The sequence below is a fragment of the Phyllosticta citribraziliensis genome (genome assembly GCF_038025025.1).
Source record: "Phyllosticta citribraziliensis strain CPC 17464 chromosome Unknown J3D65scaffold_5, whole genome shotgun sequence".
In the NCBI taxonomy this organism is placed as follows: domain Eukaryota; kingdom Fungi; phylum Ascomycota; class Dothideomycetes; order Botryosphaeriales; family Phyllostictaceae; genus Phyllosticta; species Phyllosticta citribraziliensis.
The window spans coordinates 1629910-1653192 of NW_027117342.1; the positions used below are offsets into that span (position 1 = coordinate 1629910).

At 54.6% G+C, this 23283-nt stretch overlaps 7 protein-coding genes across 7 annotated transcripts; 3 read left to right on the plus strand and 4 right to left on the minus strand.

The window, feature by feature from the left end:
• Window positions 1-699: 699 nt before the first annotated feature.
• Window positions 700-1914, plus strand: J3D65DRAFT_622489 (uncharacterized protein). Its single transcript, XM_066800076.1, has one exon. The coding sequence runs from the start codon at window positions 768-770 to the stop codon at window positions 1500-1502; it is 735 nt and encodes a 244-aa protein (XP_066656275.1). The 5' UTR covers window positions 700-767; the 3' UTR covers window positions 1503-1914.
• Window positions 1915-2757: 843 nt separating this feature from the next.
• J3D65DRAFT_622491 (uncharacterized protein) lies at window positions 2758-7354 on the plus strand. Its single transcript, XM_066800077.1, has 9 exons — window positions 2758-3184; window positions 3235-3846; window positions 3904-3956; window positions 4014-4053; window positions 4101-4485; window positions 4531-4676; window positions 4724-5407; window positions 5454-6266; window positions 6313-7354. Exons 1-9 carry the CDS (start codon window positions 3077-3079, stop codon window positions 7054-7056), a joined length of 3585 nt encoding a protein of 1194 aa, XP_066656276.1. The 5' UTR covers window positions 2758-3076; the 3' UTR covers window positions 7057-7354.
• Window positions 7355-7358: 4 nt separating this feature from the next.
• On the minus strand, window positions 7359-8876 carry J3D65DRAFT_335581 (uncharacterized protein). The gene has a single exon (XM_066795447.1). The coding sequence runs from the start codon at window positions 8593-8595 to the stop codon at window positions 7660-7662; it is 936 nt and encodes a 311-aa protein (XP_066656277.1). The 5' UTR covers window positions 8596-8876; the 3' UTR covers window positions 7359-7659.
• J3D65DRAFT_667265 (uncharacterized protein) lies at window positions 8720-9811 on the minus strand (the record flags this gene model as incomplete). Its single annotated transcript, XM_066803006.1, has 2 exons — window positions 8720-9103; window positions 9164-9811. 2 exons carry the CDS (start codon window positions 9809-9811, stop codon window positions 8720-8722), a joined length of 1032 nt encoding a protein of 343 aa, XP_066656278.1.
• Window positions 9812-11481: 1670 nt separating this feature from the next.
• Window positions 11482-11844, plus strand: J3D65DRAFT_667266 (uncharacterized protein; the record flags this gene model as incomplete). Its single annotated transcript, XM_066803007.1, has 1 exon — window positions 11482-11844. One exon carries the CDS (start codon window positions 11482-11484, stop codon window positions 11842-11844), a length of 363 nt encoding a protein of 120 aa, XP_066656279.1.
• A 6113-nt stretch (window positions 11845-17957) lies between these two features.
• J3D65DRAFT_622517 (Hsp90 protein-domain-containing protein) lies at window positions 17958-20639 on the minus strand. Its single transcript, XM_066800079.1, has 2 exons — window positions 20529-20639; window positions 17958-20344 (listed from the first exon to the last, which is right to left on the minus strand). Exon 2 carries the CDS (start codon window positions 20316-20318, stop codon window positions 18222-18224), a length of 2097 nt encoding a protein of 698 aa, XP_066656280.1. The 5' UTR covers window positions 20319-20344; window positions 20529-20639; the 3' UTR covers window positions 17958-18221.
• A 1582-nt stretch (window positions 20640-22221) lies between these two features.
• Window positions 22222-23239, minus strand: J3D65DRAFT_602596 (Nse1 non-SMC component of SMC5-6 complex-domain-containing protein; the record flags this gene model as incomplete). Its single annotated transcript, XM_066798131.1, has 2 exons — window positions 22222-23054; window positions 23113-23239. The coding sequence occupies 2 exons, from the start codon at window positions 23237-23239 to the stop codon at window positions 22222-22224; spliced, it is 960 nt and encodes a 319-aa protein (XP_066656281.1).
• Window positions 23240-23283: the final 44 nt, after the last annotated feature.

The window sequence follows — 23283 nt, forward strand, 5'->3', positions numbered from 1 at the left end:
AGTCTGTCAGTAAGCGATAGGCTAGCTGTTGGTTTAAGGTAGTCAATCAGTAAAGGCAAGTCGGAGCCGACGACGCAGTGCGGTCCTCGCCGCGGTGTCTGCCCCGGAGCCCGAACTGCCCGCTGTCCCGTCCTGCCGTCTCCGTGCGCGCATCCTCGTATTCACGTCGTGTGTGGTCAGGCAAGACGTCAGCCAGCCAGTCAGTCAGTCAGGCAGGCAGAAAGGGGTTTAGGATTGGTGATGCCGCCGCATTGCAGACAAACAGGCTGCATGCGTGTGGGTGCGATGTACGCGGCGCTGAGTCCCGAGGGGCCGGATCCGTTCGTTAGGCTTGCCTTTGCGCTCTCTGGCGTGCTTCGCTGCGTGACGAGGTGAGGGAGTGGCTGGCTGTGACGGTGGTCAGAGAGCAGGAAGACGTCGTGTGGTTGGAGTGTGTTGGTTTGGAGTGATTTGGATTTTCCCCTGCCCAAGGAGCCGGGTCGACCTCTATCCAGTGGGTGTGGTGCTTGGCAGCGTGTTTATGGGTGCCGATTGGAAGGGGGCCGTATGCATGTCAGCGGCAGGCTGGATGAGCGCGGAGGTGCTGGAGAGCTGGGCTAGCTAGTCTCTAGCCAGTAGGAGAATTTTCTCTCGTTGGGCAGGATGTGGGGAGAAAACGAGCAAATTGGCAAAATGTTGATGCTGGACAGGTAGGAAAGCTGGACGTGGAATTTTGGAGAAGTGGACTGAACTGGGAGAGATGCGCACACCTACCTTTCTTGCCACAGATGGCCAGAGACATCTCTCATCTAACCAGAACTGCCAGTCTGCCCACCTACACGCGGACGCTGCACGTGCTGTTGTCACTGTCCAGGCCTCCCCCAGATTCCGAGCAGCACCCGCGCCCGCGCCTCTGGTCGATGACAGAGACGATGACAGCGGCAGTCCAACGTGGCGCCGCTGACGCTCCATACCCACCTGACCCAGCTGAACTCGTCGCAGCGTCGTCGCTCAACTGGGCACAGAATCACAATGTGGCTTATCAATCAAGTCACCACAACGTCTCCGTCCGGATGTCGACGTCAACCGGCCAACCAACCATCCACCCCAGCGAGCCGAACGAAGACGACGCCTTCTCAGCCGGCAAGCCGTGGACGCAGCCAAACGCTGCAGTCTCGGGTCGATCACGCTTGGCCGTCAAGGCGCCTGGCCGCCTTCGCTCGTGCATCGTCATCTGCGTCGTGAAGACGCGGGTCTCAGCGACGACAAAGCAAAAGGGGAGAAACGCGCGGACAAAAGCGGATGTGCTTGCATGGCACGCTCTTGCTTTTTGCCCTTTGAGGTTTTCGTCGCCGGACGTCAGGTGCGTCCGTTGCTTTGGCGAGGCGCGAAGCGTGAGACACTCACGTCACGTTGCGTCTTCGACTTCCGGCGTTGGAGCTCCGAACGGTGAGCGGAGGTGGATGTGGCGGATGGACGTCTTGCCGAAGCGAGGACAGGTGATGCTCTGTCGTTGTGATTGACCAAGATGTCGCGGTAGCGGAGTTGAGGGCATCCGAGTCGGAGGCCGGAGTCGGGCAGAGGTTGACGGCGAGGCCGGGTGTGTCGCCTGCTCGGGCTGTTGGTGTCGTGCAATCCTAAGCGTGGGGGCCAAGGAGTACAGTTGCTGGTCGGTGCAGAGCAAGGTATGCAAGTTGTGCCCCTCAAATCGCCACCACCGCTGGGTGGGCGTCCAAACGAACGTTTTGGGCATCCAAATCAAGTGATTTAACAGACACCTACTGGTGGTAAGATAATTCACTTTATTTAGGCGTCCACCTGCGCACTTGGGGGCTAAAACTGAGTTATGCGCGCAGAACTTAGTGATGCTCTATAAAGTACTTATACACTTAATACTATAGAAGATACGCCTAATTTTCTAGTACCAGTATAAAGAATTACATATAAATTATTTTGTAATACCTACTAAGCTTTTTACGCAATTAGTAGTAGTGATAGTGGTGGTGATAGTGGTGGTGGTGGTGGTGGTGGTGGTGGTAGTGGTAGTTAGGCATGAGTTAGTTATTGCCTGAAGGTGCCTGAAAGTGCCTGAAAATGCCTGAAATCTAGGGAGTTTTAGCCCCCAAGTGCGCAGGTGGACGCCTAAATGAAGTGAATTATCTCACCACCACTGGGTGTCTATTAAATCACTTAATTTGGACGCCCAAAACGTTCGTTTGGACGCCCACCCGGGGGTGGTTGTCAAATGAGGGTAACACAAGTCGTGGAGTTTCGACGTTCGCAGCTACAAATTTTGAAGCTATAATGATACAGAGCGACTCCGAATTTCACGTACGACCATAGCAGGTAGAAAACTCGGAACCCCGTCCGCTCTTCCATAGATAAGCTACCTTGCGGCCGATTAGTAGTTGCGTGGGTGACCAGCAGCGAATCCCGGCTGTTGTACGTTTCGATCTTTTTGATCGACTGGTTGGCGGTGGGTGTTGCGACGCGGTTCATGTTTGGTCGGAGCAAATTTTTGGTGGAGTTTTCTTTTTTTTCTTTCTTGGTCCGCAGGTTTCCCCGCGAAAAAGCCGAAACACCCCCTGATTCCTGCGTCGTTGTCCCCTGGGCGATTTTGGTCCAAGAGAGATCCATACATCGGCCGCTATTTTACGCCCTCTCAAGATTCAAATTGCGGAACGGGCAACGTTGCAGAGCGTGATGGCAGACGAGCGCTGGGTGGCCTGTGCACTGCCTTCCACACCGCAGGGCAGTCGGTACCTCGCATTTGTTGAGCGTGTCACCGGGGCCTTTGTCCACCGCATCTTTCGCCGCCTTTGCACCACCGCTTGCAAGAACTTCGCGGGATCTCAGCATCAGCTCGTCTCCTGCGTCGGCTTCGTCAGCACGGCGCGCGTGAACATCGACAACAAACTTCTCAGCTCAGTCTTCAGTCTCGTCTTCAGCCCACACTTCGAGTGCAGCATCTCAACATTATAATCCGCTTTGGCCATTCTCTTCGGTTGACAATCTCCATCGAATTCGCCAAGGTCAGAAGCGCGTGGTGTTGATTTGCACCAAATTCAAACTTCCAACAAGCCGACATCCGATTACAATGGCAGACGTGCTTCAAAGATTCGATCCTGCCGAGCCACAAGGTATCACCCTAACATTGCACGGCAAAATGTATGCATTGCCCTGGGTAGTCGCCAAAAGGTGGGATGTGAGTAAGAGTTCCGCAGTCCATGGGCCAATTGATGTTGAGACATCCAGTCGGTTGAGCCTTGGATCCGCGAGTTTCATGCCAGGGAGACAAAACGTCAAACACAAAGCACCGAAACTGGTCTTACAGACCCAAGCCTTCGCGAACTTGGTTCTTACGATCTTGTGCTGGATACTTCAGGTGATCAGAAAGTGTCTGGAGCTATCGTCCACCCAGAATTTTGGGAACATAGCGTGCTCCCTGGCTCGAAAGTGATGGTCCATCTTTGGAAGTCGACTTCTCCCCTTGAGACGAAAGAAGCCACCGAATCTGAGCACCATCTCTCTCACGATCCTGCGTTGGAGCCTCCACTGACCCATCCTCAGGATGTGCACCCAACAGCAGCCACCGGTAGATGGCATTGTTTTAGCCACCCCGTTGACCATAATGGTAATTTGCTAAGCTCCAGCATAGCCACCCCTATTCCATGGGCGTTTCGTGGGGCTCAGGACCCGCGTATGCCGGAGCCTTCCCTGGACTGTTCTTTGCATTGGAAAGAACCCGTGGAAACGACATCCGTTGAGTTGCAAAGAATTGATGTTCAGGGGTCTTACATCGATAAGTTTCAATTCGAAATCAAGCTGATTGAGCCATTTGGCTATGGTAAAGAACAGGCCAATCTGGTAAGTCTCTCAATGAACCATATGTTGATCTAAGTATACCAATGCAACGCCAAAAAGCCAACCAGCTTGGCTGGTAGTCGTTCCGATAGCAAGACTTCATGGAGCTGGCTGTAAGTTGCATAGAAAGCCACCTTTTCCCACTCCTAGATGCTGAACGAAGCTCAAAGCCATGTGAGGCAAGAATTTCCAAACTTTGAAAGTTTCAAGGTCAGCATCTGAAAAGCGCTCGTTGGAGTCAAACTTACAATGTGAAGACGCTGGCGCTGGCCTCACCCAATTTGTCGAAAAGCGGAAACCTCCGCAAGGCAACGCAGAACCTATTGGCCACTGTAGAGCAAAGATTGGGACATCCTACCGTGCAACCCGGATACATTCAACCCGGAACAGTCCTTCGTTTTGACGGGACAGAGAAAAATGACGAGCAAGATGGTTCAGGAGCTCACGTCATTTTCGTTTGTCTTCCGCTTCTCTATCGTGCAGAAAGCCAGACACAATTCCAGTCTTCTGAGCCAAAATTCTCAGATTCTGGAGCAAATCGAAAGCAGGAGCGCTCGAGCATGCAAAAGTTTGGGGACAGTCCATCTCAATCTGGACCCAGGATCGGAACAAGTCAGCTATGGGCGTTGATAGTGGGACAAGGTTTGTACGTCCATCAATGTTAAATCAAGCTGACGGCTTTCCAAGATGCTCTCTTGACCTGTGGTAACGTGGAACGTGAGTCACTTTTCCAATCACACAACATTTTGAATGTTTCACACAGTGTTGTGTTTGGGAAGAATCGAAACGGCAACAATTTTACTCTGCCGTTGGGCAACTACGAGACTCTTTGGGTAAGCGGAGGACTGCCATGATTGCTGCGTTTCGCTGATATTTTCAGCACCTCGAGCGAACATTGCAGCGAGAATTCGGCTCCGCCGACGCCTTGATTGCTGAGTCAGAGCTTGAAAGATGGCTCAACATGTTCACTTCGACACAGAAGTCGTTGCTGCAAGTCTCGCTTGTTGATATCGAGCAGAGCAGCTTGATCATTGACAGCGATGAGGTCCAGCCTCTGGAGAAGACATCAGTCTTCAGTCTGCGGCACTCCTTTGGCGGAATCGATTGCGAGCTAGCAAAATCGAGAGTGCCGCCTATTCTTTCTTGGAACATCAAGCCTCGTGTCATCGGAAGAGTCAAAGAAGGTGATGGCAACACTGCGGAGGAGACTCGTTCAATTCTTCTCAGCCGATCCAGCACCATCAAACCCAGCGCTCCTATCAATGAGTTTGCAGAAACTCTGAGAGGCGAGGTCTCGAAAATTTCAGTTCCTGTTCTATCCAATGGCGTCGGAGAGGACAACACACGCGAAGGAATGGCACATACGAAGGAGACACCTCGTCAGCAAAGATTTTTGGACGCCCAGAAAACGATCTTGGATCGACTGCATTGCCAGAATCAACAAAAGCTTAGCCAATGCATCTCAGAACTTCAAAAAGCTTTTCATTATCTCATTTCACCGGGAAACCACGAGCGTTGTGAGCTCAAGGTAGTCCTATGGGAGGCGATTGAACTCTGGATACTCGTGAGACACTTTCCCTCTTTGTTAGCCATCGCTAAAAGACAGTCAGGAGTTCCGAAAGGTTTCCGAATCAGCCAAAATTCCACAGGGCGAGGTTGCATACATGGGTCGGAAAAACTCAGCGAAGTGGCTCAGATGGATCGACCTGAAAGAGCAGACCCATATCTCACAACATACTATCCAGCCCCTGGAGGATTCCGCTCGCTTCAAAGACTTGACCAGCGCTCTTGAGGTCTTGAAAATGCAACAGGGCCCCTCGCAGTTTCCTCCATTGCTTCTAGAGGACCTTGTGTGGTACGTTACAGACACACAATGGGCAAAACTCCACGACACCTGCGCTAGATATGATCGACTATTTTCTGCTGCCTTGGCTGTAATACGGAGTTTTGCTTCATCATGCAAGCGCATTTACCATGGCGTCGCCTTACACAGCGGAGTAAAAGGGGACGTTTACGGTCTTACCCCCGCGTTTGTCGAGAATGTCCGAGTCATCGAGAATTTTTTCTCTCGTCTCTCGACTGATGCGCAAAGAATTACAGAGCACTACTTCAAAGTCAAAGTCGCGGGGGATTTGGATGATTATCTGGAGACGCGGGTCCAAGGGCTGTTCATTTTCGCTAATGCTATCCAAAATGAGGTGCTAAGAGCAGAAGCCGACATCCGTTGCCTGCTGCCTCCTCAAGGGCCCTTCAAAACGGTCATGCCGCTTGGTGACATTGGTCCACATGGCGTCTTTACGTGGGCAACAAGGAGCCTGCTCTACAGTCATTCCGAATGGCTGCCGCTTATCAAGAGTCCCGGAGTCTTCAGACCAGACGAGGCCGTCCCAATTGATTTATTCGACGCGATTGCAAAAGGATTGGTGAGTCACAGTTCACACTCGGATGCTCACAGCTAAGATCTAGTAGAAAGATAAGGCAATCAAAGAACCACAGCGGAAATTGATTAGGGAGATCAATCAGTTCCAGGAAGAGTTGACCTTCCTTCAAGAAACATGCACCACTCTCAGACATACGTTGGAAAACTACAGCAAAGTTCTGGATCCAAACTCTTACCAAGTCGCCAATGAGAGACGCAAAGCTCAATACCAACTGGAAAGAGAGGCGATCCGAATGACCATAGACAAAATCGAAAGGAAGGAGAGCCGGTTCAAGAAACTGGCCAAGGACTGCGACGTGTCAGTATCGAAAGCTAGGATGGGAATAGAGATCAGGGACGAAGACCATGGCAAAGCCATCTTTGTCTTCACGGTCGTAACCACGATTTTCCTCCCTCTGTCGTTTATCACCAGCTACTTTGGCATGAACTTTGCAGACGTCCGCGACACCGCCTGGAACCAGGACATGTACTGGGCGATAGCTGGCCCCACCACTCTTGCCGTCGGGGCAACGGTGCTCATCATCTCGTACAGCACTGACGAGTTGAAGAACTTGTTCAAGTTTCTGTGGAGTTCTCGGTTCTGGCGATTGAACGAAAGGCTCGGGAGAAAATCGGGAAACACCATTCCGCCAGGCGGACTCACCGACGGGACATCTATACCAGGAACGAAACCAGCAATCGTAGCGGCCAAGAGACTGGTCTCTGGGACCATTCATGTCATCATGCGGGCAAGAGGAAGACCTCAAGTGTCAACAAAGGCAGCGGAAGTATAGACCGAGAACACTCGGACGACTGTTTTAACTGAGCAAGTATCAAGTCAATTGTGCTTCCTCGGCTCTGTCATCCTCAGAACCTACTACTATGTGCTCGTCACGAAAAGCTCATTCAGACTTGTCCCGCTTCGCGACCTCCTCCATCAAACGCATCATGATCAAGCAATCCAACGCGCGCGCCCCAGACACAGCACGCGCTCGCGAGCCCCGAATCCTGACAGCCCGCTCACCAGAACCGCTCAGTCAAGCCGTCATGCATCGTCCAATCCGTCACAACTCACATGCCCCTGACAGCAGCGCAGCGACCCCCTTGCCTCGCCTTTCGCCTTGTCCGGTACTGTCTCACCACCCACACCACGACCAGACGTTGTACACGGCCAACAAGGAAGCCAGTCGAGTAGTCGATCAAAGCCTTCTCCAGTCAAACAGGATGCATTGGTCTGGTCGGGCGGAAGCAGCTCTGAATGCAAAACCCCACGGACCTCTCTCAAAAGTCAGTAGCAGCACTTCAACGCCTCGCCTCCGCCACTCGAGCTTGCCCGCGTGCCCGGAGAATACAGCTGGCCCCTTGCATGCCCGTCGCGCTCACCACCACCAAACCCATCACCACCATCCCGGCAACTCCTTGCCGAACGTGCGCGCGTGCAAAGGAGCGCGTGGGTGCGACCCACCATCTACATACATCCATACATAAGGCAGCTGCGGCGAGGCCGATGCTTCACACACGCACGCGTGCACAAACTCAATCTCTTTGATCTCATTTCCCGTTCTCTGCCCTCCGGACCTGTCCTCGTGCTGCCACACCACTGCTGCGTGGTCGGCTGCCGGGCGTGCCTGGCATGAGGTTTGAGCCGCCGATTGGCTGGTGTCCTTGACGGTTTGATGGTGGTGCGGGAGATGTGTGGGCGTGGGAAATTGACGGGCAGGTGGAAGGAAGGACTGGGGAGGCGAGGAATGGAAGGGAGTAGGGTGGAATGGAAGCAGCGAGGGAACTACATAGAATGCGGAAGGCGCGTGTGAGTGGCGTGGAACAGTCGTTTCTTGGGTGTGATGGAGGGCAACGAAATGTTTTTGCAGAGTTTGGCATGTACTTATGCAGCAGTGCTGTGCAAGCGTCTTGCTCGCAGCTGTTGGTGGTCTATGAACTCGAGGGTTTGAAGCTGCCATTCTGGTCGTCACTGCATCAAGTTGTCCAAGGACAGCAGCATACGTAACATCTTGGAGCTGTAGAATCCTCCGCAGGTGCACCAAAGCCATCTTCTCCAGTTTGACGTGTCCTTCATTCCAGGGTCTGCATGACACCTGCCCCATCCACTTCCGATTGAAATCCACCAAAGCACCAGACCAATCCAGCTGCACCTGCAGAACCGTGAGAGGGAGTACCCAAAGTGGATCAAGACCCATCCAACCACGCAAGCGCCATGCCATGCAACCAAAGAGAAAACCGGGGTATCGAACGCCACTTCCATGCCGACAAGGAGAACTGCGACCACCACTGCAACGGCCGTGAAGAAACGCCGCGCCATGCCACGCACGCATGCACACATGGACTGAAGCGGCAACGGCGTGTCTTGCATCTTCCAATCAACGTCACCAATGCCATACGGTCGTTTTCGTCGTCCAAGAAAGAAATGGCGGACGAGCGACAGCTGGTCCCCCTGGATCACTCAATCTGGCCGACACCACTCACAAAGACCAGGTCCTCGTCGTCAGAGTCGTCGTGCTGGTCCAAGTGAGACTCTGTCTCGGGATAATGTTTGAAGAGTGGCAGCGCCGACTTTGGCTTATCAGTGTCGGTTTTGACGCCCGTGTCTTCCCCATCGCTTGCGAGGATCTGGACCGCGTCCTCTGTCTCGTGAAGATAGGAGTCATCCAATTCCTCCCATTGCTCGCTGCGCGGGGTGCTGCTCGTGTGAGCCACGTTGATCATCTGCTTCGGAGGGGTCGAGGGCGTTGTGGTGACGGCTGTGGCTGAGTGCTTGGGGTTGTCGACGACGTTGAGCTCGTTGGCAACTTGGTTGGCTTGGACGCAGACCGAGTCACTTCCCTGTCGACAGAGAAGCACATTAGCAGGCCAATGCTGCGGTTGTGAATGGGTTAATCATACCGGAACACGCTGGGAAACGGGCATCTTCTCAGTTCCAGCATCATCAAGAATGCCGCAGAAGCGTGCAACGGTGCCTCGCATCATGTGCATGAAGCTCATCAGGTGAAACTTGGACGTCTGCAAAGCGGCCTTGTCGAGCTCAAATGATTCGTACTTGCCCTGCGAGCGGTCGTGGATCGCCTTCAAGCTGGCATGAGCCGACTTGATCGTATTCTGACACTTCAAGCCGAGAGCAACGGTATCATCATCGAGCTCCACCATCGCGCCCTTGAACTCCTCGCGGCGGCCTCGCAATGCTTGTTCACCATTCTTCACGCCAACAATCTCCCAAGGGCCCTCTTGTTTCAGGTACTCGCGGTCGTCGGCATCCAAAGCATCGTCGAATTGGTCATCTTGAACTTGATCTAGCTGCCTGAGTAGAGTGCGATTCTTTAGAAAAGCGGTGAGCTGCCTTCTGCGGCGACGATGAGTGGCGGCAATCTGTTCCACATCTTCCTCTGTGAAGCTGGTCTTGAGTGCAGACAGTGCGCGTTGGATTGAGGGTTGTCTCAGAGCTTGTCGATGGATGGCCTCTGGACTGGGTGTGCCACACGGCGAGTCGACAAAGGGATCGTCCAGGTCTTGGACAGAGACAAATTGCGACGGCATGGTCGAGCAAGGTTTGAAGGTGGAAGGGAAGAGATGTGGTGGCGGCGCGGAAGATTTGTTGTTGACATTTTGCCTCGCCGACTTTTGATGGTGGTGTGGGCATCTGAGAGGGAAGGTGCGGTGCGTTTAGTTCCATAGGCAGGCACGCGACAAACGTCCGAACAATACATCTCCTGCTATTTTTGAAATTTGTCCTCGCCGCCATGGGTTTCTTCAGCTGGACTCAAGGACATGGCTCATTTCCAGCCATGCCCGCCACAACCCTGCAACTTATGTTGGGCATCTCCAACCGCTTGAAAGGTTGCTGACAGTCCAGCAAACTTGCAGCAGATGCATGAGAGGCAATGGCCGGACGAATGGAGGACAAGTCCAGAATGAGCATGACTCGTAACATTACCGCGCTCGACAAAAGCAATGACGTCCAATCTCACAGCAGAAAAGAAAGTAACAACCAATTTGAAGATGTAATTTTTCAAATGACTAGACTGCCCAGAAGCAGAAGCGATTTTCGAGCATTCATGATTGACGGAAAACACGAGGAAGCAAACGTGGTGTCAATTGAGCTAGCGCAGGATGGTGCCGCATGTGGGTACAGCGACGATAATCTTTGACCGCGTTGGAGTCGGAGGGGTGCGTCATGCTGGCCCCCCGATGTCCGAAGATGGGCAAGAGGTGGTGGCGTGTTGCGTCAAGCCGTCTTTGAGCCATCTACTCCTACCAGGCCTGTGCGGATGGCAAAACAAACTCGACGCTTGCGGAGAAGGCGCAGGACGAGCAAATGTGTAGACGGGACTGGAGCGAGACGGTCTTTGACAAGCAGGGGAGCATGAGGGCCGTCATTATATTCCTAGCAGTCTCGATGGGCGTGCACCTGGTTGCGGGGCTGGCCCACTGACTCGATGTTTGTGGGCCGTGGCAGCGTGGGAGCGGGCGATCAGCCGGTGTCGGCGCACTGACTGCGATGGAATTGGCTAGTGAGCGTTGAGGACGAGGATACGGGCGGATGGCGACGAAGGATGAGCAACGGGGAGGGAGGAGGCGTCGGGGAGTTGTTGTTGATGATGGAGAGAGACGAAGACGAAGGCGAAGAAGAAGAGGAAGAGGAAGAAGAAGAAGAAGAACAAGAAGAAGCAGGGACGGGCAGCCACGTGTGAGGGCAGACGCCCCTGGTCGATGCAAGCTGTGTACTGTACTGTACTGTACCTCCTCCTAGTCCAGGCCCCGCTGGCCTCTCCCTGCCACCCACCCAAAACACCATCCACGGCACCCTCCACTCTTCGTCGTCAAAACCACGCCCACGCGCCGCTCCCTTGCCGTCGTGTGAAACTCGATACGCACGGCCGCCCCAAAACGGTTCCCTTCACTGAGTCTCCAGTTCTTCGTCAACACGCACGCTCCACCTGGTCCTGTCCTGTCCTGTCCTGTCCTGTCCTGTCCTGACCTGGCCTCCGTCCGCCGCCTTACAACCTCGACTACGCCCACGGTCCGACTTCTTGTTTCGTTTTCCACCTGCCATATCCCAGCAAACATGCCCACCTCGATTGAGTCTTCCAGGCCAATGCTGAACGTAACTTGACCCACCTCCCTCTGCACCCACTCACTACTTATCATCGCCCTCCTCCCTCTCCACTCCCGTCACTTCCGCATCTCTCATCGCTGACACGACCGCCATGCCAAAGCAATCCGGAACCCCAAACAACCGCAACTCGGCGCGCCTGTCGACCTACTCCAACGCTCCAACCCTCACTCCCTCCATCGCTCCCTCCACCACCTCGTCCATTGACCCTCGTTCCGCCGACATCAAAGCCTGGAACGCTGGACTGGACCGTCTCGAGGACAAGCGTCTCCAACAACAGCGCTATGTCGTCTCCCCCGAGAAGACCGACTGCATGAGCAAGCTCGCACTGGGCGCCAAGCTGGATCGCGCCCTCGCCCGCCGCTTGAGCGAGCAGGACGCCGTCTTCAGACACCGTCCGAGAGGCAGCAGCGTCGGCGAGAAGAGTGGGAGCGGAAGCGAAAAGGAAGACTCTTAGACGTTGCCCCACACCAACCACGGCAACACCCCTACCTCCTAATACCTGTGCTCCTGCACCGAGCACCAAGACGGCGTCTTCGGAATGACACGATAGACCGGCACGGTCCAAACATTATGGGATACTCTACGCACGGGGGACGGATCTGGCTGCGGGGCGCATGGGCAGCAACCTGTTTTTCTTGATTGTCCGTGTAGGCATGCTGCTTCATTTGTTCATTTGCGGGCTGCGGAGGATTTTTCTTTTTTTCTGTCTCAACTTTTCATCTTTCCAGCGCCAGGGCCCCGACAGGTGCGCTGGCTGGCTACTGCGGCGGATCCGATACCACGCCAAAGACTTATGTTGTCTCTTTCTCACGCCTGCCATTTGGGCCTCGGAGGTATGTGGTATTAGGGTAAACAAAATCCGAAAAAGCCCACATCAGGCTGAAGTGCTTCTCCGAGCAGATGCAGCCCAAGATCAAAATGACGAGGAGCCGAGATTCTCCTTTCTCACAAATGCCAACGTCTACTGTGAAGCGGGGCACTGATTGATCGAGTAGAGCAGCGTCTCACGCCACCCTGAGAAACCCCTTGTCCCTGTCCGCCTGTCTGTCACTGCCAGGAAACCTTTTCCAGGGCGGGCCCGGCACACACTGATTGAATCATGGGCCATCTTTCGGCACACCACTCTAACTTTGGCGCAAGCGCAACGAGCGCGACCGGATTTGGCGGGCTGGGCTGGGCTGGGCCAGACGGAATTTCAGTCCCAAGGTACAGTGTGCGGCCGATGCCCATGTGCCATACCATGTGTCGCTGGGCCATGCTGCTCTCATCGGCGGCGGCGGCGGCGCCTGCCTATCTCTGTACCAACAAACGTGGCACACCGCAGCGCAGCGCAGCGATGCGGCAGAGGGGGACAAGTCCAGGGATCATAACCATTCGTTATTGGGCGACCAACAGCCGACCGGCCTCCTCGTCACGAACGAACCAAGTGCATGTGCGGGTCCCGGCCGGCCCACGTCGGCCACGTGCAGCAGGGCCGCCTGGACTGGGGCACCCTTGATACACGCACGCGAGAGTGATGGGATGAGGAACATGGCCCTCGCGGAGACATGATAATGTAAGCGACAAGAACTGGCAGATGTGTGTTGCTGCATGCATTCGTCTTTGGCCCCAGCCGTCCATCGCGTGGGTTGGTCTCCTACTGGACGTGCGCTGCATACAGGCACATTGAATATGTATATATGCTTTGCAGGATACATACAGTACGTTCATTGCCTTCGGCTCGCTCGCTCGCTCGACCAATCACGCGTGGCCGTGCACCGTGTGCATGCTAAATGTTCTCGCTGCACCCACTACACAGAGTTGCTGCAGTAATAAGCACGCTGATCGCACGCTCGCAGCCATAGGTTGTGCTGAACAATAGTCATGAACAAGTTGGCCACCACAACGCGGGACGGGACGGGTACCTACGGGCACTGGAGCAAGGGTATGGCCGTGATGGGCTCCGACGTCTCTGTCCCTTTCTCTCTCAAATGCTGCCTATGCGAGGCCGACTGCTTCGGTCCCTTGGTACCCGACCGACTGACTAACTTTCCCCTGGGATTTCTTCCTATCTCTCCCCGACTGTTACTTGCTGACTCTGATGCTGACACGCTAAGCGCGTCCCTTTTCGCGGGCGTGCGGGCTGTGTAGCCTGAGATGTGCAACACCAGCCTCTCCGGACGCACGCGCGCGCAGCCAACATGGAGCCAGCTTCCCTGCTTGGCCATCTGCTGCCATTACGCAATGGTTGTCGACCTGCCGTTGCGCAGTGCCCGCGCCCGCCCGCCGTCATCAGGAAATGCACCTAGACGCCCCGGGCAAAAGAGCAATTTATGGGGGTTTGACAGCGTTTTGAAACGACGCCTGTAAAACAGACGCGCGCGAAAAAGAGCAACGATACAGGGAAACCTCTTCACTCTGTCGAAGAGACCATAGACAAGCTGGGTACGCTAGACCGCGGCCAAGCAAACTGCCAAGCGTACGAGGCAAAAATACATCGAGACAAGCATTATTGCACGTGGGCGTCATACCGCGGCTCGGCAGTCGACGGTAAGTTAGGTATGGATGTGTGGAGATGGCTTGGTTTGGGTGAGAAGGCGGACGGGGTAACGACATCCTCTCCCATCGCACTTTTCCATGTCGACTGTTTTGGGAAGGCGTCGTGACTCGCCTCATGGGTGGGATGCATCATTGTCGACTGTGGAGAAGCACTTGCACATTCGTTTCTCTTCTGCTCCAGCTACTGTCTCCAGTCTTCCACGCTCCTCGCAAACCACCTCCGTCTTCTCCGTGCTGCGCAAATGCGCAACCACAACTCCTTGTGGATAGCCACGTCAAACAACATCTCCACCATCGACTCTCAACCAAAAGACTCCACGCTCCATCAAACGAAAACCAAGCGGGGAGCGCGGGACGTCGTCGACGCGAGCAACAGACACTCACCTCGTCTCGACGACGAGCGGCAAATTTTGGATCTGAGATAATCTCAACTCTATCACGAATGCCATGCGGCAATTGCCAACCTTGAGTGTGCCATGCACCGTACCCGCCGCAGCGGATGGGCCTCGCCACCTCGCCCCGCGCGCTGCGGCAATCAACCTGTCTTGCGTACTGCGTTTGCGTGCTCGACTTGCTGAGGGTCTGACGCCCTTCGGGTCCGGTTTCCCGTGCGGGCTGTTTTGACTGCCATGGTCACCGCGCTCACTGACAGACAGCGATGGCTCAGTACGGATTCAGGAAAACAACAGAGCACCGGGTTCATCTGGAGACGTCAAGACTCTCGCGCCTGTCCATGCTTCGATCTCTTTTTGGCTGGCTTGTCTTCTCAAGTATCCCATCTTACACCTGCCTCCAGAAACCCGGTCGTAGAGCCTTTGTCAAACCATCAAAAGCAACAACCCATATCTGTTCCATCCGAGTTTAGAATGACACATCTTGCTTGACCGTCCGCGCCTGGTCCGCTCCGGCTCCGCTCCGCAACGTCACACGACGCCACGCTCTTCCTTCTGGTACGATATCATTGTGCGATGGCTCATGTAGTCTTTGAGAAGCATTCTTCAAATACCGCTGACATGCCCAAGGAGTATTCTTTCGCAACCAAAGCTGCACGTGGGGAGCATTCATCAGTGTCATCCATGATGAGTATATGTGGGGAGCGTTCCTACACCACTACGGCTGCACATAGGGAGCATTCATTCAGAACCACAGCCAAACGCAGGGAGCGTTCGCTCACTACCCCGGCGTAGCGTATGGAGCATTCATCCTGGAATACAGCTGCGCGTAGGAAGCATTCGTTCCGGACAACAGCTGCACGTAGGGAGCATTCGTTCAACACCACAGCCCTACGCCAGGACCGTTCGTTCCCTATCCTGGCTTGGCGTACGGAGCATTCGTCGTGGGCCTCAGCTGCGTGTATGGAGCATTCATTTCCGACAACAGCTACACATAGCGCGGTGTCAATGGCAATGGCGACTCCCTGCGTTCACCAATAGTGCTGAAAGGCAACAAGGTCTGATCATATGGCACGGCGCATGTCAACAGCAATGACAACTCCGTGCATTGAACGGTGGTGTTGAACAAATGTCCCTACGTGTACCGTAGCTGTCCTCCGGAACGAATCCCCCTAATCCCCACTACGCTCTCCGACCTCGCCTCCGCCCAGTCATGGCCCAAACACCATGAGCCCGTTGTACGAATGTGTGACTCAGCCCATCTGCCGCCGCTACCTGCTTTCACATGGCAGCACCGTGCTTGCGCAGGCAGTATTAGGATCCGCAATGTCCACTGCTTCTTGCTTCCCTCAAGATCAAGCTTTTCAACCCACTGTGGCGGGTGGAGTGGGGATATCGGATGGAGCCGATGTCCGTACTGTCTTCTTTCTGTTTGCTGTGGCGAGAGATGGTTGTTGGTTAGACGGGGAGAACAGATAGAGCTCTCGCAAGAGAATCAGTGGTAAGAAATGCTGATGGAAAGCATTGATCATCAGTGCTGCCATTATATACCAATCCAAAATGAACACCAATGTCAATTAAGCACCGCGGCTTGCAAGGCGCACATTCATAGAAAGTGTGCAAGCAAAGAGCCACCAATCCAATCTTCGCAATCACCCACAGGCACAGCAGTGCTGATGGCATGAGTGGCCGCTTTCCTTGCCCCTAGATGTTCCAGCCTTTGCGGCGCTCGTTGTGATTGCAGTGGAGGGACGGAGGAGGGTTTTAAACCCAGTCGCCCTCTCACGCTGACTCACGGCCCTCTCTAGGCATCACCACGCGCGCAGGCCACTTGCTGCCTGGAGGCGGCGCGTGAGCAAACCATCCACGCTGGCACGAGCATCCCCGTGAAAGTGTCCAAGCGTCGGAGTGGTATATGAGGCCAACTGGGGCGCCGCTAGTTTCTCTTGCCATCGACAGAGATTGAGCCGTGATTTCTTCACTACGACAGCATGAACTAACTCTTGGTCTGGGGCCGAAAGAGTAGGGGTATGTTTTGACTGCCCCGGTGTAGGAGGTTTTTTGGTCTCAGGGGTGGACGTTTTGGTGCCGTCCTATGGGTTGTTGCTTGTGCAAGGTCTGCTTGTTTTCAGCGTAACCTGGTGATGGGGTACTTCCGTTGAGATCAATGGTGGACGTCAGGATGGTGCATCCCGAGCGGCTGTGGAAGGTTCCGATGGACGTCTTTGGAAGAGAAAGTAGGATCGAAATCTAAACGAAGAGATCAGCGAAGACGCAATCCGCAACCTCCAAGACAGCCCAGAAGCGTGTACATCGGAGTCGCGCTGAAGCAATTGTTGCAAAGGCAGCCCGGGGTGTGGCTTACAGCGGCACGTCGAATGTCCGTCCTTTAGTGCTGATTCTTGACGATTCTTGACGACTTCCATTTCACGTGGCCTGCAACTCAGCCCATCAGCCATGCTATCATCGTGATCGAAGGCTGCAGGTTCGGAGAACGGGCAGACAAGTTGCCGCTGGGAAGCGGACTGGCGATAATAGGGGAGTCAAGCTGGCTGTCGTCTACAGCTGGACTGACTGTCAGGAAAATTCTCTTGTCCAGGGCTGTCTGATTGAGCTGTGAGAGTGGGCAGGTGCAGAAGGGGGCATTGATGCGAAAAGGCTATTACTGGTGGCGGACACCTGAACCACGGAGAGCACCTGCGAGGAGAAAAGATATACGTTGTCCGCTCAGTCATCTCGCAATTACCATCAAAGTGCACCGACACAGGACACCAAGAGGTTTTCAGGCCGGAGGCTTCATTGACACTAATTCATACCGTCTGCCATCCACAGCACCGTTCGTCCTGTACTCAACCACGGCGAGACATCGTCAGCATGCCCATCTTTTCCCGCTGGTTCGACAAAGCACCAAATCCAAACATCAACACATCAGACCACTACCCTTATTGGATCTCTTTTCTCCGCAGCTGTCGCAACGACTCTCGGCGGGCTGAAAACAAGAGACAGGCTCATCATGTTGTGTCACAAAACACATGCGACGAAAGGCGAACGCGCGCAACGCTCAGCGCAGACTTACGTGCTCCACAGCCAGCGGGGTTGTTTCGCGACGTCTTGGTTGACGCGTTGCTCGGTGGAGAACCTGGAATGGCAACGGAGTGTTAGCCACGCAATCAGACAGCGAGGTGTGGACGCAAAATTCGTGGAAAGGGCGTCTTGTCAGAAGGGAATTAGGGTTTGGTACGTAAACGCATGTGTCCGCAGCAAGGTTGCTCGGTAGGGGAATCGCGAATCATCATTGAGGCGCCGACGTCAAGATGAGCAGGAATTGGTGCAACGTACCTTGCTGTCGATTAGTGAGGTTTTCGGAATTTGACTGATGGTTGATGGTTTCTAGACTTTGCCGTGTTAGCCCGCATCCAACTAGTTTCTGAGTAAAGTTGGAAGGTATTTAAAATCAGACAGTGGTTAAACGTCTCCGCCTTGAAGGTCTCGGAAAAAGCCTCTAGAGTGAACAATCATCATGCAAAAAGGTAACAGGAGTACAGAAGTGGAAAAGAGCGACATACCTTGGTGCATCTGCCAGAGGCAAAGCAAGTCCGTCAAGTGCTGATCAAGTGTTTGAACAAGGCACAAGGGGCTGAAATCGTAAACTTTTAGATTCATCTTCTTCCTCTCATCCAAGGAAGTCTTGGTACTAAGCTACGGCACTAAACCCAGAACCCAGCTCGCAAGCCTTGATCATCACGTCCCCCCATTACGCCAGTAAACTCTGATGCAGTAAAAGGTGAATGTGCTGCCCAATGCCTTGGTCGAAAAACAGAAAGAGAAGGGAAGAAAGGAAAACCATTATCAACCGTAACCCGTGAAAGTGGAATGATGAAGACTAGACAACGCGAATCGTTTAGTCGACCTCCTCCATGGCGGACTCGCCAGCGGCCTCTCCGGCGGGAGTCTCCTCAGCCTTCTCCTCGGCAGTCTCGACCTGCTCGTCGACGTTCAGGCCAAGGGAGACGAGCTTGTGGATGCGCTCGGCGAACTGGACGGGCTCCTCAATGGTGAAGCCGGAGACGAGCAGCGAGGTCTCGTAGAGCAGGTTGGTGATGCTCTTGACGGTACGGTCCTCCTCGCCGTCAGTCTCAACCTTCTTCTTGAGCTCCTTGATGATGGGGCTCTTGGGGGAGATTTCGAAAGTCTTCTTGGAGCTCATGTAGCTGGACATGGAGGTGTCACGGAGGGCCTGGGCCTTCATGATGCGCTCCATGTTGGCGGACCAACCGAACTGGCCGGTACGGATGGCGCAAGGCGAGTCGACGAGCTTGTGGGAAACGGAAACCTTCTCGACCTTGTCGCCAAGGACGTTCTTGAGGGCCTTGGCAAGGTTCTCGTACTCCTTCTCCTCGGCCTCGCGGGCTGCCTTCTCCTCCTCGGTCTCCTCGAGCTCAAAGTCCTTGGTGATGTCGACGAGCTTCTTGCCCTCAAACTCCTTGAGCTGGGTCATGGCGTACTCGTCAATGGGGTCGACAAGGAAGAGGACCTCGAAGTTCTTGTTCTTGAGGGCGTCAAGGAAGGGCGACTTCTGGACGGCCTTGAGCGTCTCGCCGGTGATGTAGTACATCTGCTTCTGGTGCTCAGGCATGCGGGTGATGTAGTCTGCGAGCGAGGTGGTCTCCTCACCAGACTTGGTCGAGCTGAAGCGGAGGAGCTTGGCAAGAGACTGGCGGTTCTGGGCGTCCTCGTGGATACCGAGCTTGATGTTCTTGCTGAAGGCGCTGTAGAACTTGTCGAACTGCTCGCGGTCCTCGGCAATCTCGTTGAAGAGCTCGAGGGTCTTCTTAACAATGTTCTTGCGGATGACCTTCATGATCTTGTTCTGCTGAAGGGTCTCACGAGACAGGTTGAGGGGCAGGTCCTCAGAGTCGACGACACCCTTGACGAAGGAGAGCCACTCGGGAATGAGGTCGGTGGCGTCGTCGGTGATGAAGACACGGCGGACGTAGAGCTTGATGTTGTTCTTCGACTTCTTGGTCTCGAACAGGTCGAAGGGAGCGCGCTTGGGGACGAAGAGGATGGCGCGGAACTCGAGCTGACCCTCGACGGAGAAGTGCTTGACAGCGAGGTGGTCCTCCCAGTCGTTGGAGAGGGACTTGTAGAAGGACGCGTACTCCTCTTGAGAGATGTCCTGGGGGTTCCTCGTCCAGATGGGCTTGGTCTTGTTGAGCTCCTCCTCCTCAATCTTGGACTCCTTGACCGTCTTGGTCTTGTTCTTCTTCTCCTCCTCATCGTCGACCTCCTCGACCTTGGGCTTGTTGTCGTCTTCCTCGTCCTTCTTCTCCTCGGCCTCCTCATCGGGGACCTCCGTCTCGACCTCCTTGAGGACGTGGAGGTAGATGGGGTAGGAGATGAACTCGGAGTGCTTCTTGATGACCTCCTTGATCTTGCTCTCGTTCAAGTAGTCGAGCTGCTCCTCCTTGAGGTGGAGGATGATCTTGGTGCCACGGCCAATGTCCTCGCCCTCGGTGTCCTGGGAGATGGTGAAGGTACCGCCGGCACTCGACTCCCAGACGTACTGCTCGTCGTCGTTGTGCTTGGAGACGACGGTGACGCGGTCGGCAACGAGGTAGGCAGAGTAGAAACCAACACCGAACTGACCAATCATGGAGATGTCGGCGCCAGCGGACAGAGCCTCCATGAACTGCTTGGTACCCGAACGGGCAATCGTACCCAGGTTGTTGACGAGGTCGGCCTTGGTCATACCAATACCAGTGTCGCGGATGGTAAGGGTCTTGTTCTCCTTGTTGGGGATGATGTCGATGCGGAGGTCCTTGCCCGAGTCGAGCTTGCTAGGGTCCGACAGGGCCTCGTAGCGGATCTTGTCAAGCGCATCGGAGCAGTTGGAGACCAATTCTCTCAGGAAGATCTCCTTGTTCGAGTAGACGGTGTTGATGATCAGGCCGAGAAGCTGAGAAATCTCAGCCTGGAACTCGAAGGTCTCACCCATGGTGTGCGAGGTGAAGGTTCGGAAACCTGCGCGAAAGGTGGTCAGCAAGTTGTCAATTGGAAGTGAGGAGCATCGGCAGACAGCCTGATGTCCCGAGAGTTGTCGTGTCGGAGCTCAAGAGCCCAGGACCGCAAATTGATGCTGGAGGCTTGACCCAAAACAGACGAGCTCTTTGGGCGATCAGGCTGCGCAAACGGCGGGAAGACTTACTGTGTGAAGGGGTATAATTCTAAGAAAGTCGTGAAGAAGAAACGGATGGAACGCGCGTGGGAGAAGAGCTGCGTGATGAGTGGTTTGAGTGTGATGTCGTGGAAAGAAAAGGTGTTGAGAAGGCTTGGGCAGGCCTTTAAAACTGCGCGCAGCTAGAGTGACCGAACCTTCTGGATAGCAGCTCGGGGCAACTCCGGGCCTGGGCCAGCTGTCCGAAAATGGTCTAGCTCGCTCCCGTCGACTGCCCGCGTCCCGCCTCCATCTGCGGCAACCGCGACGACGTGAAGCACAGCGCCAAACGCCTCTTCTACCCAGCTTCCAGAATCCTCCAGCGCCCTCGTTCCGACTGGCTTGACAGCTTGATATATGCCGCTGTCCTCTTCATCACTCCTGTCTGCGCTACGTGAGCAGCGTTGGAATAAGAAACGAATGACGAGCAAGTAAAGCGGCGTAGAAGTCAGCTTCGCGATAGGCTGCATCTGCCAGCTCAATCGACCAACAAGGCCACATGTCAACAGGCCTCTACGCGCTGGTGCGTGGGGCTGTTGGTCGCTTGCGCAAGTAAAAATCTTCTTCACCCAGGCAACGCGCACACCATGTTGGATCTCGCCTGGCCATTGCTCACTCGGATCTTCAGACCCTCTTTCTTTTCAGGTCCCAGCGCAGCAGTCTTTCGACCTCTTCCATGGACAACTCTTTGCTCACATGAAATCTGCGTACCTCGGCGTTGATGAGATGCAAAGATCACTGGAACACGATCTTGAAATACTAATCAGTCAACGTGTTCGTCATCTTTTGAGGCTTCCCGGCCCGACAAGGTCCTCTGTTTCCCCACGGTGGTTTGGTTGCCTCCACCCAATGTAGATCTTTGTAAGCAACCTCAGCGTCAAGACACCATCCACCTCTGCAAAACTGTGAGGCCCCAAGAAGAGACAGTCTTGCCCACTTGAAACGCTAAAGTCACATCACACGAATGACCAGTGCATGTCGTGTCTTTAGGGGTCACTGCTGTTGGAAGGAAAGGAGGCCCCTTGACAACGTAAAATTGGGCATCTGATCTTTTAATTGATGGAGAGAGTACTCTCGTATCGTGGAAAATCGACTTCTCTACAGCTGACTTGCAGAGTTGACACACCAAAGTACTCCTTCAATGAAAGCCCTTTGAAAATAGCCAAGTATGACAAGTGCTTCGTCCGTCATCCCTCATTCGCCATCTGGCAATACATATTAGTCTTTCCGATGATCCCTCTCTCCTGCACATGTCTTCCTCCTATGCAAATCCTAACCTCTCTTCCTGTGCGCTTCACTCCGGCACCGACGACCCGGCCATCCAGGTGTACTCTCTCGTCGATTGTAGACTCGCACAAGGCAGACGGACAGGGCGATGTCCCGCGGCTAATCAGTGAGGACAAGCCCAACATACCACACCATTTGCTCAGAGTTTGTCTGCCAGGCTTCCATGCCCGACAGTGTAGCCAGTGTTTCGTGGACAGAGGATCGCGAGTGGTACGTGGTCGTGGTTAGTCCAGTGCAGGCAATTCGGGCTAGCAAGTGGTCCAGCTGTGATGCTATTGCGAAGGCGCGAAAAGATTCGGCGGTCCTGGGACCCAGGCTGACCCTTCGATCCACACTGATATCAGCCTGGATCGTTGAAGCATTGTGGTCGTAATCCGGCGAAGAGCCTGATCCATGCTCAATCGCTGTCTTCGTCGCTGTCGCCTCCCATCATGCTACGCCTCGAAGCAGCTGACGCGCCGCTCGGTCTAGATGCTGGCCGTGCTGCCCTTTCGCCCACGAAAGTTTGCTCCGTCCACTCCTGCTTGCAAACTGGGCACTTCTTGTCGGCTCCCCCTTGTCCCCTGAAAAATTGTCGAACACAGGCATCATGCAGCCTGCATCTACAAGCGCGGTTGGAACAGCGCTGGCCGACAGTAACAATCTCGCGGCATGCCTCGCAGCTCTTGACACGGATACGTGCTGTCGCTTCGGCCTCAGTATCATCCTCATCCGGCGATTCGTTGTACATGTCCACGAGCCAGCCACGCAGCTCCATGAGAGCGCGGGGCGACAGAGAGAGGTAGCCTTTGCGGCTCTTCTCGAACCAGCCCTCCTCGATGAGGTTCTCAATGCACTTTTGAGCATCGTTCATGCTCAGGGTGGAGCGTGCAGGAGCGGGAGTGTCGTCTTGTTGTGTCTCATGGTTGTTGCTGCGAGGCGCCTTGTGCAGCTGCAGGGCTTGCGTGACCGTGATGGCCATGATTTCGGCGCGCGGCGTATTGTGGGTCTCGAACATTGCGTCGAGGACACGCTTCACGAATGCGATTTCGTCGGCACTGCGGGTGGTGGCCACTTGCGTAAGCGGGTCGGATGTGGTGTTGACGATGGCCCATATCCACGTCCGATCTGCCGTTTGAGTGCGGGCGCTGCGGATTTCGAAATCGAGCGGCGAGAGTTCGACGTTGATGGATGAAATGTAGCTCGTGACATCGGCTTCAGTAATATCTGCGGCGAGAGTTGGGCGGTCCTCTAGAAAAAGGGCTCAGCGAGGGTGTCTGAACGGCAAAGGACCAAAAAACTAATATACCGTCTCGTGCTGTAAAGATGGCCGCAAGCACGCGTTTTGCATCCTCAAGAGTCATGGTCGAGCGAGCCATGAAGGCCTGAAGGAACGCGCGATGAGTGTTGTTGTATGGGGCCTGGTCGACTTCCATGGCTGGTCGATTGATGACGGTAAGTGCGGTGGTGGGGGACGTTT

Excerpts from the sequence above, each read along its gene's own strand:
- J3D65DRAFT_622489 (XM_066800076.1), top strand. The coding sequence starts at position 768 with ATGGCCAGAGACATCTCTCATCTAACCAGAACTGCCAGTCTGCCCACC.
- J3D65DRAFT_622491 (XM_066800077.1), top strand. The coding sequence starts at position 3,077 with ATGGCAGACGTGCTTCAAAGATTCGATCCTGCCGAGCCACAAGGTATC. Across the intron at positions 3,185-3,234 it reads TAGTCGCCAAAAGGTGGGAT|TCGGTTGAGCCTTGGATCCG; the intron begins GTGAGTAAGAGT and ends TGAGACATCCAG. Across the intron at positions 6,267-6,312 it reads ACGCGATTGCAAAAGGATTG|AAAGATAAGGCAATCAAAGA; the intron begins GTGAGTCACAGT and ends AAGATCTAGTAG.
- J3D65DRAFT_335581 (XM_066795447.1), bottom strand. The coding sequence starts at position 8,595 with ATGCGTGCGTGGCATGGCGCGGCGTTTCTTCACGGCCGTTGCAGTGGT.
- J3D65DRAFT_622517 (XM_066800079.1), bottom strand. The coding sequence starts at position 20,318 with ATGGGTGAGACCTTCGAGTTCCAGGCTGAGATTTCTCAGCTTCTCGGC.